At 41.5% G+C, this 15,729-nt stretch overlaps 1 protein-coding gene across 6 annotated transcripts in view; it reads right to left on the bottom strand.

Annotated features, from left to right (window-relative positions):
• Positions 1 to 14,584, bottom strand: part of VAMP7 (vesicle associated membrane protein 7) — a 57,105-nt gene extending 42,521 nt beyond the window's left edge. The window contains exons 1-3 of one of the 6 annotated variants that reach the window (XM_063720971.1): positions 14,406 to 14,584; positions 6,338 to 6,427; positions 263 to 320 (exon numbers count right to left, since the gene is read on the bottom strand). In XM_063720971.1, the coding sequence (XP_063577041.1) occupies positions 263 to 320; positions 6,338 to 6,366 (87 nt within the window). In that variant the 5' untranslated portion in view covers positions 6,367 to 6,427; positions 14,406 to 14,584. 6 annotated transcript variants of the gene reach the window in all.
• Positions 14,585 to 15,729: the final 1,145 nt, after the last annotated feature.

Genomic DNA, 15,729 nt, shown 5'->3' with positions numbered 1-15,729 from the left:
TAGATCCCTCGGATGCATAGTTCACAACAGGGTTCACACTTATATGAGAATCTAATGCTGCTGCTGATCTGACAGGAGGCGGAACTCAGGTGGTAATGCTCATAGGCCGCTCACCTCCTGCTATGTGGCCTGGTTCCTAACAAGCCACAGACCTGTACTGGTCTGCAGCCTAGGGGTTGGGGACCCCTGGTATAGATAATTAAGAACTGGCTGTATTAACAATACACATAGTTAAATAGCAATATGTCTTCAAGTTACTTACATCATCAGTGATACAAAGATATACAATCCTGTCTTGGCAGATGTAATGAAACAAATAACTGTAGAATAAAAGATATAAAACTTACTGTGGTTATAAGCAACATCACTTTTACTTCTATCTTCTATCTATGTATAAGCACGTTCAGTACTGCCAATGTCACCATATTACTTATGGATACAGTCTATTCTCCCTCTTCCCCTTCCCAATATACCTGTTTCTTTCAAGTCAAACTGATAGAAGTACATAAGAAATAAAAAGAAGATCTGTATTCTAGCTACATAGCACAACAGCATGTGTATTACCCATTAGAATGATAGCTGCAAAAGCATAATTGGACTCTTAAAGCATGAACAAGAGATGACGTCTTAGGAGGAGCATGTAATTAAGATTAACCCCCAATAGGCCATATGGTTTTCTTTGCTTTTTCCTAAGTTCTTAAAGCAAACATCTTTTCTACTAAATTCTCAACATTTGAGTATCCACTTTGAGTTAGTTACTATGCTGGATGCTGAGGATACAAAAAAGCAAAACCACCAAGTCCCAGTCTTCACAGGGATCACAGTGTAAGGAATTACAGTGCAGCATGGCAAACAGGATGACAGGAAAGTTAAAGGTGCTCTGGGGACATATTAATAGATGAGGCACGAAATGGAGATTTGCCAAAGGGTAACCAGAAAGACTTCCCAGAACAAGTGATGTCTGATTTAAGACCTGAAGAATAAGTAACAGATAGCAAGGTAAAGAGTGAGCGAAAGGCCAGGCATGGTGGCTCATGCCTGTAATCCTAGCACTTTGGGAGGCTGAGGCGGGCAGATCACTTGAGCTCAGGAGTTCAAGACCAGCCTGGGCAACATGGCAAAACCCCGTCTCTACATAAAATACAAAAATTAGCCAGGTGTGGTGGCGCACGCCTATAGTCCCAGCTACTTGGGAGGCTGAGGCAGGAGGATCGCTGGAACCCAGGAGGTTGAGGCTGTAGTAAGCTGAGATTGCGCCACTGCACTCCAGGCTGGGTAACAAAGTGAGACCTTGTTTCAAAAAAAAAAAAAACAACAAAAAAAAGTGAGCGAAGAGTTTTTCCAAAGAGGAAGCAGCAAGCATAAGGGCCTAGAGGTAAAACAGCACATAATAGATTTAGGAAAGTAAAACTGGCTCACATGACTAGAGTACAGAATGTGAAGAAAAAGTAAATTATCTGGACAGACAAGACTGGAGAAGTAAGCAAAAACCAGGTTATACAAGACTTTATAAACCACACTGTGCATTATCCTAAGAATAATGAATAAACATCCAAAGGTTTTAGCCTAGGGAGGGTGTGATCAGATTTGCACTTTAAAAAGGACACATTAAAAAAAAAAGGACGCATTGGCTAGAGTGTGGAAAACTGACTCAAAGGAGGACCAGACAGGAGACTACCGCAGTATATCGGGTAAGAAATGAGGAGGGAAATAAACTAAAGTAGAATGGGTAATAAAGAAAAAGGGACAGAGAAGAGAGATAGGAGGCAGCATTTATAGAACTTGGTGACTGGCATGAGACAGGTTAACTAAATTTTGCCTCCCACATTTGTACCTTGGGCAAGTGGATAGATAGGGGTACCTGTTGAATTATATTAATGTTCACAGAGGACTAACATGAATTACAAGGAGATACAGGAACTCAGGCAAAATCTTTTCCTCCAATACTCTAAAACTATTTGCACCATTTCCACCAATGACTTCCACATTGCCATATCCAGTGGCTCTCTCTGAAACATATGATAGTGTTGACCACTTCCTTTTGGAAGGTGTTTTATCTTCACTAGATTTCTTGACATCAGGCTTGCCTGGTGCTATAGACTGAACTGTGTCCTTTCAAAATTCATATGTTACAGTGTGACTATATTTGGAGACAAGGCCTTTGGGAGGCACTTAAGATTAGATGAGGTCGTGAGGGTGGGGTCCTCGTGATGGGATGAGTGGCTTTAAAAAAGAAGAAAGAGATCACTCTCTTTCCACCACCTGAGAACACAGCAAGAAGGTGGGCATCTGCCAGCCAGGAAGAAGGCCCTCATCAAGAACTGAATTAGCGGGCACCTCATCCAGTCTCCAGAACTGTGAGAAACAAATATCTGTTGTTCAAGCCACTCAGTCTATGGTATTTTGTTATAGCAGCCCAAGCAGGCTAATATACCTGGTTTATATCATAGACCCTTTCCCTTTACACTAATGTTTTCTAGCTTCCTTAGCCTCCTGCTTTTTTCACACTTACTCCCTGGAGGGCAGCATGCACTCTCATGTTTTGTTGTAGTTTGTTTTCAGCTACCACAATTATGCCAATGATTCCCAAATCTACATCTGACCTATCTCCTGAGCTCCAGGACTACCTACACTACTGTCTACTAGACATATCCAACTGGACATACCATAGACAGCTTAAACATGACATGCCCAGAATGAAAGTCATCACTTTCCCCATAAAATTTGTTTCTCCTAAACCAGACTTGTGAGTCACTTGGTGCACAGGCCACAAAAGGTAACAAGGTATGATCCCTGCCATCAAGAAGCCTACAGTCAGCGTACAGAAATAAACAATCATTTCAATTATAATACAGTCTGAGGCCAGGCATGGTGGCTCACGCCTGTAATCCCAGCACTTTGGGAGGCCGAGGCGGGCGGATCGCCTGAGGTCAGGAGTTCGAGACCAGCCTGGCCAACATGATGAAACCCCATCTCTACTAAAAATACAAAAATTAGCCAGGCGTGGTGGCACATGCCTGTCATCCCAGTTACTCAGGAGGCTAAGGCAGGATAATCACTTGAACCCAGGAAATGGAGGTTGCGGTGAGCTGAGATTGCGCCATTACACTCCAGCCTGGGCAACAAGAGCGAAACTCCATCTCAAAAAAAAATAGTGTGAAAAGTGTTACAATATGAACAAACTAGATGCTATGTAGACACATAAAAGGAGTGTCTGATTGGGGTGCCTGACTCAGTGTTAATGTTCAGGGGTTTCTGGAAAAGGAAACATCTAAGCTCAGGCACACAAAGTGAGATTTTTAAAAAATTAAGTAGACAAATATATTCCAGTAAAAGGTAACAGCTATTGCAGAGGCTAGGAAGAGAGAAAGAACCTAGCATTGAACTGTAAATGGCTAAGTATGAAGTATGGCTGGAAAGCAAAACTGAGGACTAAAGTAGTAAAAGATGAGCCCAGAGAAGGAAAAAGTGGCAGATCTTGAAGAATATTCCAAGTCCCGTTAAGGAATTTTCCTTGAGGGCAGACAGTATCTGTTGAAGGAAGGAACATGATCAGAACTGCCCTTTTAGAAGCATTAAAGTACAAATTAAGAAAGTATTTCGCTTGGGACCTGTAAAGTGAGCAAAAGTTTACAAGGAGGCTTAGGAGGAGAACAGCATTCCTAGAAGATAATAAAAGCATGAAAAAAGGGTACCAAAGCTTGAAATAACAGAGCTAGATCAGAGACACAGGCAGAGAGGCATGGCAGACAGATAACATCTCCTTCTACTATAACTGCATTTTAATTGGATTACATATTCTATACTCTCTTAAAGCTACATATGGCTGTGACTAAATTCTGGCTCATAATACATGAGTGGAAGATATATGCCCTATTTCCCAGTCTTGCCTCTAAAAGGACAACTACATGTGCTTTCCCTGGACATTTTCCCAGGAACTGCCTAGAAACACACAGACTGTAAGTCTAATACATTTTTAGAGAAAGTATAAAGCCCAAATCATAAGAGGCTAGGATTATTTAACCCCTAACCTCTAGGCCCACAAACCTACACTGGCAGCAAGAGGACTACAAAATGTGTACAATTCCCAAAGATGATATACTCTCTAACTGCCATTTTGGATGTGGCCAGAAAGGAAAAACTTCCTGGAGAACAAAGCCAGGAGTCAGGGAAAAAAGGTGAGGGAATTCCTCCAAGAAAGCAGAACCACTAACCACTTCCTAGTCAGAATAGGGAGTCTTTGAAATTGTGTGAGGCAATTATTTGATCATTACTGGAAAGCAATGACTTCTACATGTTTCTCATTCTTCCCTTTTCCAAATGGGAGTTTGTAACTCTCACTGTGATGATCCTTTTCTTATTTCACCGCTGTCTACTGGGTTAGGCTGGGAAAGCAGGGAAAACATGACTTATCTTTTACTTTATGGTCAGTGGACCACAGGAGCCACACCAGGGCCTGATGGATAGGACTGTGTACCACCTAGACATGCTGGACTTGGAGCCAAACACAGTGACTAGATAGGTCTTTGGAGCTACCTCTCTCAGAGAAGAGGCATATTCTATGTTTGGGAACAAAGGTTCACTGAAATATCTGGGTGGCCAGAAGAGTAGACTGGAAGACTGCAAGTCATCCCCTGATATCCTATAACTTCCTCCAGAGTAACAGAGTTTTACTTGAGCCTATGACTGCATAGCCAGAGATGACAATTCCTGGCCTCCCTTCTAGCTATGCTAGCTACATGACTGTGTAGTGAACAGTAAGATGTAAGTGGAAACTTCTCAACAATATCAGGCCACTTCTGGGCCCTGCCTTTAAAATTACTGGGCAAGCACTGGGATATAACAAGCACCAAAGGAGCTGCTTGGCCAGAAGTGGAAAGCACTAATTGCTTTGGGAATTAGGGAATTGGAAATGGCAGAGCCACCCCAACATCCCAAACCACTAATCTCTGGACTATCTCATTAAAATTAATACTGTATCTTGGGGGTCTCTCTCATAGTAGCTTAGAGTAGACCTTAAACTGTATAAGGGGTTAGCCATAGAAAGTAATAAGGACCTCATTCTGAGATAAGAACTAAGGAAGTAAGGCTGAGTTAAGTAAGAAAAGATTTTTAAGTGCCAATGGGGAAGGTTGAGGCACTTTTTAAAACTAATTACTAAGATTTCCCATCTATGGCCACTCTAATAAGCCACCACAGTGATCTTTCTAAAGCAAAAACTGACTGCAGGGCCAGGAGCGGTGGCTCACGCCTGTAATCCCAACACTTTGGGAGGCCAAGGCAGGCGAATCACCTGAGGTCAAGAGCTTGAGACAAGCCTGGCCAACATGGTGAAACCCCATCTCTACTAAAAATACAAAAATTAGCTGGGCATGGTGGTGCACGCCTGTAATCCCAGCTACTCAGGAGGCTAAGGCACGAGAATCATCTGAACCTGGGAGATGGAGGTTGCAGTGAGCCAAGATCGCACCACTGCACTCCAGCCTGGGTGACAGAATGAGATTCTGTCTCTAAATAAATAAATAAATAAATAAAACAAACCTGACTCTGTCACACCCTGGCTGAAAACCTTCAATGCCTTTCCACTGCCCACAGGGTAAAGTCCAAGCTCTTAATATGGCCTACAAGGCCCTACATGACTTTTCTTCTACCCATCTCTCTAGCTTTATTTTCACCATCCTGGGCACCAGTCACAGAGAACAGTCTGCAGTTCCCTAAATATGCCCGCCCTATGATCTCATGCCTCCATACTTCTCTACCTGCTGTTCCTTCTACTTGGAATACCATCCTCCTATCTACTACTTCCCACCCCCCCAACTCTTGACATTGTGGATTTGACTTTCTCCCTTATTAAACTATAACCCTTATGAGGGCAAATACTACATATCTTGTTATATCCCCAGCACCAAGCAAAGTGCCTGGCAATAGTTAAGTGCTCAGTAAATATTTACTGAAAGAATGAACAAAGAACATTATCTATCTTATCTGAATTATTTCACATATCACACAGCTCTAGAGCAAAGTCATTTTTACATTTAACATTTCCATCTTTCTTCAAAATAAAATATCACTTCAATAATAGAATAAAATAATTACAAGTTAAATTTATAAGTAACAAAACCAGATATATTTTCTAAGTTGGTGAAGGTTACTATTCTGTCAGCTTATTCAAATTATGTACCTAGAAGCCTGTTTTCTATTTTTCTACCATTCTCATTAGAGTAACAGAATTCCCTTTTTTCATCCCTTACCACATGCAGAACAGAACTCACTTGCCATGTGAGTACGTTAGTTTGTTATTTTCAGAAGGTATCTTAGCCAGAATCTGCTCTGTCACCTCCAAGAAGTTTCCTCCACACCAAGCATGTTTGGCAAGGATAGTGGTCCCCCTGGCAACAACAGCAAAAAGAATTGCCATGGCTTCAGTCTATCAAAAGGAAAAAGACACAGATTTAGAATATTTCCTTGACATAATCTTTCAAAGGTAACTTACTATCATTTATCAACATACTACCTGGAGACAGTATCTAACGAGGCACTGTAACATGAAACTTAACAACAGACTTAAGAGCAGGCTTAAAAAGAAGGTCAAAGTTTTCTACAAACTTACAACCTAAGCCATGCTTGCTTGCATTCATATAAAGAGACATACAAAACACATATACACACACACACCATTGATAGATTGCATTTACAAATTATTACAGCACAAACAGATATCACCCTTTTGAAAAGCAATGACTATAGATAGCAAAGGGACATAAAGATGTCTTCATTCTTTAATGTAGAAATTCCATCCTGAAAATTTATCCTAGAGAAATAGTTCAACAGAAGTTAAGACTCTAGATTCACAAAGATAACTATTAACAATAAAAATAGCCTATATTTATTGTTTACTATGTGCCAGGTACCATTTTAAGTACTTTATAATTATTAATCCATTTAATCCTCACAACTCAATGAGATTATACACTATTATGATACTTCTATTACAGATGAGAAAACTGAAGCACAGATGACTTAAATAATTTCCCCCAAATTACAGAGCTAGTAAGTGTGAAGCTGCAATTTAAACCTAGGCAGTACAGTTCTAGAGCTCATAATCTTAGCCTTTTACTGTACACTGCCAGTATAAAGGCATTATCCATAATAGAAACAAAGTGAAAATAACTCAAAGCTTCCACAAGAAAGGAATGGTAAGACCCTTCATAAACAAAACATTACTAAAACGATATGGCATGAGTTTAAGATTATTTTCCTAATGTCTGCCTATAAATATGTGCTATTATTTCCCACCTAACAAGCCCAGCTTCTCTTATTTAATGGCATAAACATAAAAAGAGATGAACAAATCCTTTACTAGTCTTCAATTAACTGTTAAACCTACTCTTATTTGTTAACATGCTCAGTACCCAACATACCAGTGGTTCTCAAACTGTAGTGGGAATACGAATCATCTTGTGTGGCAGAGTATGAGTCACTTGCTAAAAATTCAAACTCTTGGCATCACTTCCTGAAATTCTGATTCCGTAGGCCCGAGGTAGGGCCCTGGAATCTGTATTTAATACAAGTCTGTCTGGATGCAGGTGATTCACACAAACATACTTTGTGAAACACAACAGCAAACTATAAACTGCTTGAGATCAAGAAATGTGCAGATTCCTTATTGCAATCCCAGCATGGAAGGACAGCACACAGAGCAGAAGGTGCTCATCTGTCTCTTGGGGTGAATGTCTTTTGGGGGTCTCCTTTTCATTCCTACTCTCTAACTGAAGTTGTTCCCCAGGGTTGTGATCTCAACCATCTTCTTTCTAGAATTCTCCTTACACATACGTAGTAAGTTATAGTTTCCAAATTGCTGTCTTATACTTTATCTCCCTTGATCCTAAAGCCTCCCTAACTGTGGATCCTACTGTTCTGTTTCTTTTTTTTTTTTGAGACAGGGTCTTGCTCTGTCACCCAAGCTCCAGGCTAGAATGCAGTGGCACAATCTCGGCTCACTACAGCCTCCACTTCTCAGGCTCAAGTGATCTTCCTACCTCAGCCTCTGGAGTATCTGGGACTACAGGTGTGTGCCACCATGTCCAGCTATTTTTGTATTTTTTTGTACAGACAGGGTTTCACCATGTCACCCAGGCTGGTCTTGAACTCCTGGGCTCAAGCGATCCACCTGCCTTGGTTTCCCAAAGTCCTGGGATTACAGGCGTGAGCCACCGTGCCTGGCCCTGTTCTGTTTCTTCAAAGCATTGCTACACATTATCTCTGCTCCTCTGCCTCCTTTTAACTCTTCTTCTACTTACTATAATCCGGCTTTTGCCCTTAAAACTCCAGAAAACCATGCTTCCTAAGGTCACCAACAGCCTCTATATTGCAAAATACAGTGGTTGCTTCTCTATTCTTACCTTACTTGACCTCTCAGGCACAGTCAACACTGCTGACTGACCCTCCTTCTTGAAATGCTCCTACATCTCTGGCTGCTCTTTCTGTCTTCTTGCTGACTCTTCCTCCTCTACCTGACCTCTAAATGTTGACCTTCCTCCGGGACTGATTCTGTGCCCCTTTATTTCCAGATGAGCTCAGCTAGATCTGCCATTTTAAACATGATTTATTTGCTGAAGATATATTGCATACAGAAAAAAAGAATAGTGCCAAATTTAAAACCCAAAGCACAACCAACAGTTGAGGGAAAGGTAGATAAATAGAGACTCACAAAGACTGAGGAGGACCAAATGGGAAAGCCAAAAGTGTGGTGGCCCAGAAGCCAAAAGGAAAGAAAGAGAATGAAGACTGTAAAACAATCAGTGAAATTTTATAACAAGGAAGGAGGTCATTGCTTAGGGTCAAAGAGACACAGTAGAGAGGAACAAAAACACAAAGAGAAACAGAGATAAGAAATCATATGGTCCCTGGAACAGAGAGATGAAAAAGTAGCAGCCTCAGTCCCTGTGCAGGTTCAAGAAGAAAACTGACCTTGGCAACAATTAATACAAAAAGATCTAGCGTTTTAGTGGACCGTAAGTTCATTATGAACCAACGGTATGCGATATTGCTTAAAAATGCTTACATAATCTCAAAATACATTAAGAAATAGGGTGTCTTGACCTATTTAAGTACTAGTCCCATTACACTCTGTGCTGGTTAGAACATATGTAAAATACTGAATTCAATTCTGGGTAGAATATTTAACGACTGGACAAAAGGGAGGCAATATGGGTGAGAGACACGGAGATTGTGTCATCTGAAGACTGGCTGGAGGAACTAGAGATATGTAACATGAGAAAGAGAGGACTTAGAGGGAACACGACAATAGTTTTTGAGTTTATATAAAGTACAGTCACCTGGAACAGGGAGCACATTATTCGGAATATAACTAGGAACAATGGATATAAGTTATACGCAAGTAGTGTTTCGTTCAATAAAAGCAGTCCCCAACTTAAAAATGACTGTTAAACAGTGGGTACAGAGCAACAGAAACTTTACTTTCCTTCCAGATGTCACTAATAGGAATTCCTTCCTCTCTCCTATACTGCTAAAAATCCCACCTATGAAGTCTTACCTGCCCCCATTGTAAGTGTCTTGTAATAGAATCCATAACGTCTTGATGAGTATTGGGATAACGGAAACAATTGTGGCACAATGAACACTGCACTTGAAGTTAGAAAACCTGGCTCTGCTAATTATTAGCAGTATGTAAATGCCTAATAAACCATAACGTGCTATATAAAGATAAGATCCAAGAAGAAAAAGAATGAAAAGATAAGCCAGAGAGAGAAGGGAAGAAAAAAAGATAATGCAACATAAAGGAAAGCCCCATATCAACACTGTTCCTCTTTGTTCTCCTATTCACTCCTCACTTGGTCCCACGGCCATCATCCCAATTCTACTTTATTCTTGCTAAGAATCCTGTATTAGTTTCTTGTAGCTGCAGTAATAAAGTACCAAAAACTTGGTTGCTTAAAACAACAGAAATGTATCGCCTACCAGTTCTGAGGGTTAAAAGTCCAAAATCAAGATGTTGGGAGGGCTATGCTCCCTCTGAAACCTGTAGGAGAGAATCTTTCCTCATCTCTTTCTAGCTTCTGATAGTTTGGTGGCAATCCTTGGTGTTCCTTGGCTTGGAGGTGCAGCACTTCAATCTTTAGCTCTGTAGTCACATGGTGTTCTCTGTATCTGTGTCTTCACACTGCATTCTCTCTGTCTCTCTTCTTTTATACGGATGCCAGTCATATTGTATCAAGGGCCCACTCTACTCCAGTATGACCTCATTTTCAATTACATCTTAATTACATCTGCAAAGATCCTATTTCTAAATAAGATCCCATTCACAGGTACCACGGGTTAGGACTTCAACACAGCTTTCTGGAGGACACAATTCAACCCACAACAAACCCCCATTTTAAACTGATGCTACACCTGATCTTAGCCAAAAGGCTGACAAGCAATGCAAACTCCCATTTTAGAAACTCACTGTTCATCCCAAATAAATCCTACCCTTCCCTTTCCAGATACTCATATCACCCAACTTGCCTCCCTCTCTAAAACCTCTGTCCCTTCATTTTCCTTGCTCATATTGGAGGACTGTCCTTAGAGGTAAGGGCTAGAAGGGTCACCCATAACAGCTTGGAGTTAGAAAAGCCTGTTTTTACTATGTTAAGGGACTAAAGAAAGGATATTTTTGTTCTAGTTGTTGGGTTTCTAAAAGAAGATATGCTATAAGGGAATTCAAATGAGAATTATAAATGCAGTTTTTTAACAGAGGAATTATTGCAAATTGTGGGGAAGGTCTTCGAGTCCACTAAATTAAAAGTTAATAAAATGATACTGGTTGGCATAACAATGTAAATGTCATGGATAGCATTATTTATAGAAGAAAATGCATCCAGCGTTCCAAACAATAAGCTTACAACAGTACTTTTAGAATATATCCATTTGTAAGTAAGAAATTGCCTGTGTAAAAAAATTAGTAATAAAATAGAACAGCAATGATGAAAATGCTCCTCCTCAGCAGAAGCATCTTCAAGTAGAGGCTGAAGACAGTTTCAGGTAACTGAGTAAGGGGAAAGCCAAGTCCACGTGTTTTGAGAAATCTTTTAATTCTGCATTTGTACTTTGATAACACTGAAAAATGTATAAGAATATTCTGGATCATCTACATGTGTATCTTATAAATGAGCAATGGCACACAATTCAGTGCTGCACTTGCATTCCTGTCTATAAAGAAATAGCTGTCAATAAATCACCTAAAATGACAATGCTTAATGTTTACATCTTAGAAGCATCTGGCTGACCTTAGGTTGGCACATCCTAAATTCATGACAGTCATGACTCAAGCACTCTTGTACTGCTGTTGTTTTTAATCAGTTATAAAGACAAAATTTGTCTTTTGCAGTAATGATTTACAATTGAAAGATACCTGCATGGAATAAGACTTTAATTTTGGCTGGGCGCAGTGGTTGATGCCTGTAATCCCAGCACTTTGGGAGGCTGAGGCAGGCGGATCACCCAAGGTCGGGAGTTCGAGACCAGCCTGACCAACATGGAGACACCCCGTTTCTACTAAAAATACAAAATTAGCCAGGCGTGGTGGCGCACGCCTGTAATTCCAGCTACTCGGGAGGCTGAGACAGGAGAATCACTTGAACCCGGGAGGTGGAGGCTGAGGTGAGCCAAGATCATGCCATTGCACTCCAGCCTGGGCAACAAGAGCAAAACTCTGTCTCAAAAAAAAAAACTTTAATACTTGAGGCTTTTATCTGACATCCTGAAAATGACAACGTGGCAGAATAACATTACCACTTAAATTACCTCAGGCTGAGAAAGTAATACTCAAAGGATGTGTTTCTTGGCTGGGCATGGTGGCTCATGCCTGTAATCCCAGCACTTTGGGAGGCCGAGGTGGATCACCTGAGGTCAGGAGTTCAAGACCAGCCTGACCAAAAATGGTAAAACCCCGTATCTACTAAAAATACAAAAAAAATTAGTTAGGCGTGGTGGTGTGTGCCTGTAATCCCAGCTACTCAGGGGGCTGAGGCAGGAGAATTGCTTGAACCTGGGAGGCGGAGGTTGCAGTAAGCCGAGATGGCGCCACTGCACAGCGAGACTCCGTCTCAAAAAAAAAAAAAAAAAAGATGTGTTTCTACCAAGTAGAAACCAAATGATACCAAAACACGCTGTGTGAACAGAAGTTATACAACTGTTCAAATAAAGTAGTAGAATTAACTCATTACATAGCACATGGTGATAGTCAATGTAAAATTTTTAAAAAGTATTCTGTATCATTATATTACTGCAGGAGGATCTATTATGTTAATTCTTGAAAGAGTTCATTGGCAGAACGTTTCATAGGAAATATAAAAAGGAAATTAATTTTTTTCCACCCCTGTATCATGAGCAGATTATTAAATTAACTGGTCCACTAAATTAATGGAGGGAGGTACACAAGGTGCTTGGGAGGAGATGGGAGATCCTTTTAGGAGGGATGGATGGAAGAAGAGAAGGCATAGAGGTGAGAACAAGGTAAAGAAGGTACATAAGCTAGCCTGATAAGATGGAATGGTCCACCTTTGGTGAATGAGAAGTTGAGGAATATGGCTGATGGCCTTACATAAAGAAGGCCTCGTATAAATAATATCATTTAAATTTGATCAAATAGGGAGTCTTTCTATTTCAGTTCAACACGTATGTACTGGTGAGTTACTATATGACAGTCAAAGTAGACACTAGAGGTATAAAGTTAAGGAAGAAGGGACTCCTATACTTGAGGGAGCCATAGAACAATGGGGAAGACAGATATAAATAAATGCAATAAGGTATAATAAGTGAATAATCTAAGAATGTCCACAATTGCTCAGGAAATGTCTTAATGTTTTGTGATGATCTCACCTCGGATGAAGAACAGGAATGCAGGTGTCAGCCTATGCCTTAGCAATTTCCTCAGTATACTGTTAGGACTATTTCTCCTTGGAAGAGAGGTCAAAGTGTCTATTTTACCCTATTTTCCCAGTGCTCAGCACAGTGCCTACCATCTAATATTCCCTCAAATATTTGTTGAATAAATGAGTGAACATTGAGCATATTTTGGTTTTAAATATACTATAAATGGTAGATAACTTTATATTCAGAAGGACCTGGTAAGAATAATATTTTCACAACCAAACTATCTTTCTAAGTAAGATAAAGCAGTTGAGCTAACAGTAATCCAATCCCCCACTCTTCTCTCTGGGTCTTAGAAGGAATAAACCAAGTACAGATAAACCATGAATTCTGATGCAATAACCTTGGAGGAGATAGAAGAATGAAGAATAAACACTGCTTAGACAGGGGAAAAGAAGAGGTGTTTACGAAAAGTCATGTTACAGATCAAGATTATTCCTGTTGGTATTACAACTATTCTTTCTGGACGATGCCCTGAGACCCAGTTCGATCCCTCTGACTTTCTTAGGATAGGATCCCACCCTTTCAAGTCAACCACCTGTTTTATTTTGCATTAACCAATATATAACATAATCCTGATTATTCCTGTTTTCCCCTCTAGACACAAACATGTAAGTTCCTGAGAGTAGCAACCTCCTAAGTCTTGTTTACAGCTGTATCCCCTGCACTTAAAAGAGTGTCAAGCATATACCAGCCGTTCAATAAATATTTGTTAAATATATGAATGGATCTGCTCTCAGCCACAGGTATTCAAAGGGAATTAATATCCCAAACATGACTGTATCCTCTGGGATCAAGGGAGGGATAATGGAGATAGAGGTAGTTGAAAGCAATTAATGAGGCCAAATGAAGACGGTTGTTTGTGAGAGTTATGGGAGAGGGAGATGTAAAGCATTTACCAAAGTACGCGGTCAGAATTTGATAAACATTGGCCATTAATAAAAACACCAAACAGGTCTGAAGCTGAGGAAACGGGTCTAGGCAGAAATATAATTCCTGAACAGAGGAAGAAGGGGACTGTCAATACTGAGCAGTGGAGGAAGGGCGAATAAGGGGCTAGGAACCCACGAAGGAGCATAAACAGCCAGAAGTAGAAGGTGAAGCAGAAAGTGACGTCATCGAACAAGGACGTAGAGAGTTTTTAGAAGACTCGGGGGATCTCAAGAGATTTAAATGCTACAGAAAGGTCTTGTAGAATGCAAACTGAGAGAAAGTTAACATTTTTTCTCCTCCTGTAATGACAGCTTAAGTGACGCATTCTGACACTCTTTAACTCGAGGCCTTTCCAGTGGCATAAGACGCACCTCGGCAAAACTGGTCCTGCTCGACAACTGGAACTGTCGACACCAGAGAAGCCCAAGTCACCCTTGCACTGCCTCCTCGCTCCACCCCAGCACCTTTCTGTCGACACCTCCGCCCTCCCTCCGCAGTTCTCTCTCCGCCTCCCGCAGGGCGCGCCCCACTCCATTTACCTGTCCGGGCACCCTCTGAGGGCGCGCGGGCTCGGGACGGAGGGGCGCGGGTCAGTGCAGGGTCGCCAACTGCCCGCTCCCAGAGGAGGCTGGGACCGGACGCCGCTGACTTCCGCATGAAGCGCCCGGCCTACGCGTGGCCTCTTGGGAGTGGGAGCGCTCCTCCAATGGCAGCAGGCGACAGGGCTAGGCCTGCTGCGTTCCCAGCCCCCCGCACTTCCCAGGAGCCGTACTGTATTCTGGGAGTAGTAGTTCCGACTGGAGTATCACTGAGTGTCTCACGTTCGTTCGACAGCTCTTGCGGTAAACAGCGTCAAATGGAAATGAGACGATGCAGGCTAGATAAAGAATCTACCAGCAATGAGTAGGCGGCATAAATGAAGAGCCAAGCTTGCCCCGTCTCTCCTGCTTAGTCTCAGTTGGTAGCGTCGCCTGTTTCCTCACAGACAAAATAGAATTCATCTGACAGGAACTGCCTCTACTTTCGCCATGAAATTTTCTAATTTTCTTGTACCCCTCACCAATCCTTTCTCCTATTCTTTTTGCAATAATAATAACAATAATAATAATAATAATAATAATAATAAACGACTACTCTCCTTTGATCTAAGCCAGCTCTCTTCCATCCTTATTGCCTGTTGCCGACTCAGAGTCAAGCTCCTCTGATGAACCCTTCCGTTGCATGACTCCTCAACGGCTCTCTGCTAACTCGCTCTTTACTATCAGGACTTAAAGGCTGTCAAAATTTCTCTCATCTAAAACATTCCAAAGTCACCTTTCTTAACCCCATACCCCAAGCCCCCTCACCAAACACAGACCAAACACAGATAAGCTAGTGGTCTTTCTCTCACCTCTCCTTTACAGACAAAATTCTCAACAGTATTGCTAAAACAAATAGATACTTTTAAGCCATTACCATATTTCAACTCTGCAGGACTTTACTTTGATTATTCCTTTTTTTTTTTTGAGACGGAATCTCACTCTGTTTCCCAGGCTGGAGTGCAGTGCCGCGATCTCGGCTCACTGCAAGCTCCGCCTCCCGGGTTCAAGCGATTCTCCTGCCTCAGTCTCCCAAGTAGGTGGGACTACAGGCGCGTGCCACCACAGGCAGCTAATTTTTTATATTTTTAGTAGAGACAGGGTTTCACCATATTGGCCAGGCTGGTCTCAAACTCCTGACCTCGTGATCCACCTGCCTCGGTCTTCCAAAGTACTGGGATTACAGGCATGAGCCACCACACACGGCCCTTATTCCCTCCTTTTTGAACCCCTTTATTCTCTTAGCTCTTTCCAAGACACTACACCCTCCTGGTACTCCTCCCAC

The sequence above is a fragment of the Pongo abelii genome, chromosome X (genome assembly GCF_028885655.2).
Source record: "Pongo abelii isolate AG06213 chromosome X, NHGRI_mPonAbe1-v2.0_pri, whole genome shotgun sequence".
Lineage (NCBI taxonomy): Eukaryota > Metazoa > Chordata > Mammalia > Primates > Hominidae > Pongo > Pongo abelii.
Note: the sequence above shows the minus strand (reverse complement) of the source record. Positions and strands in the feature narration are given on the sequence as shown.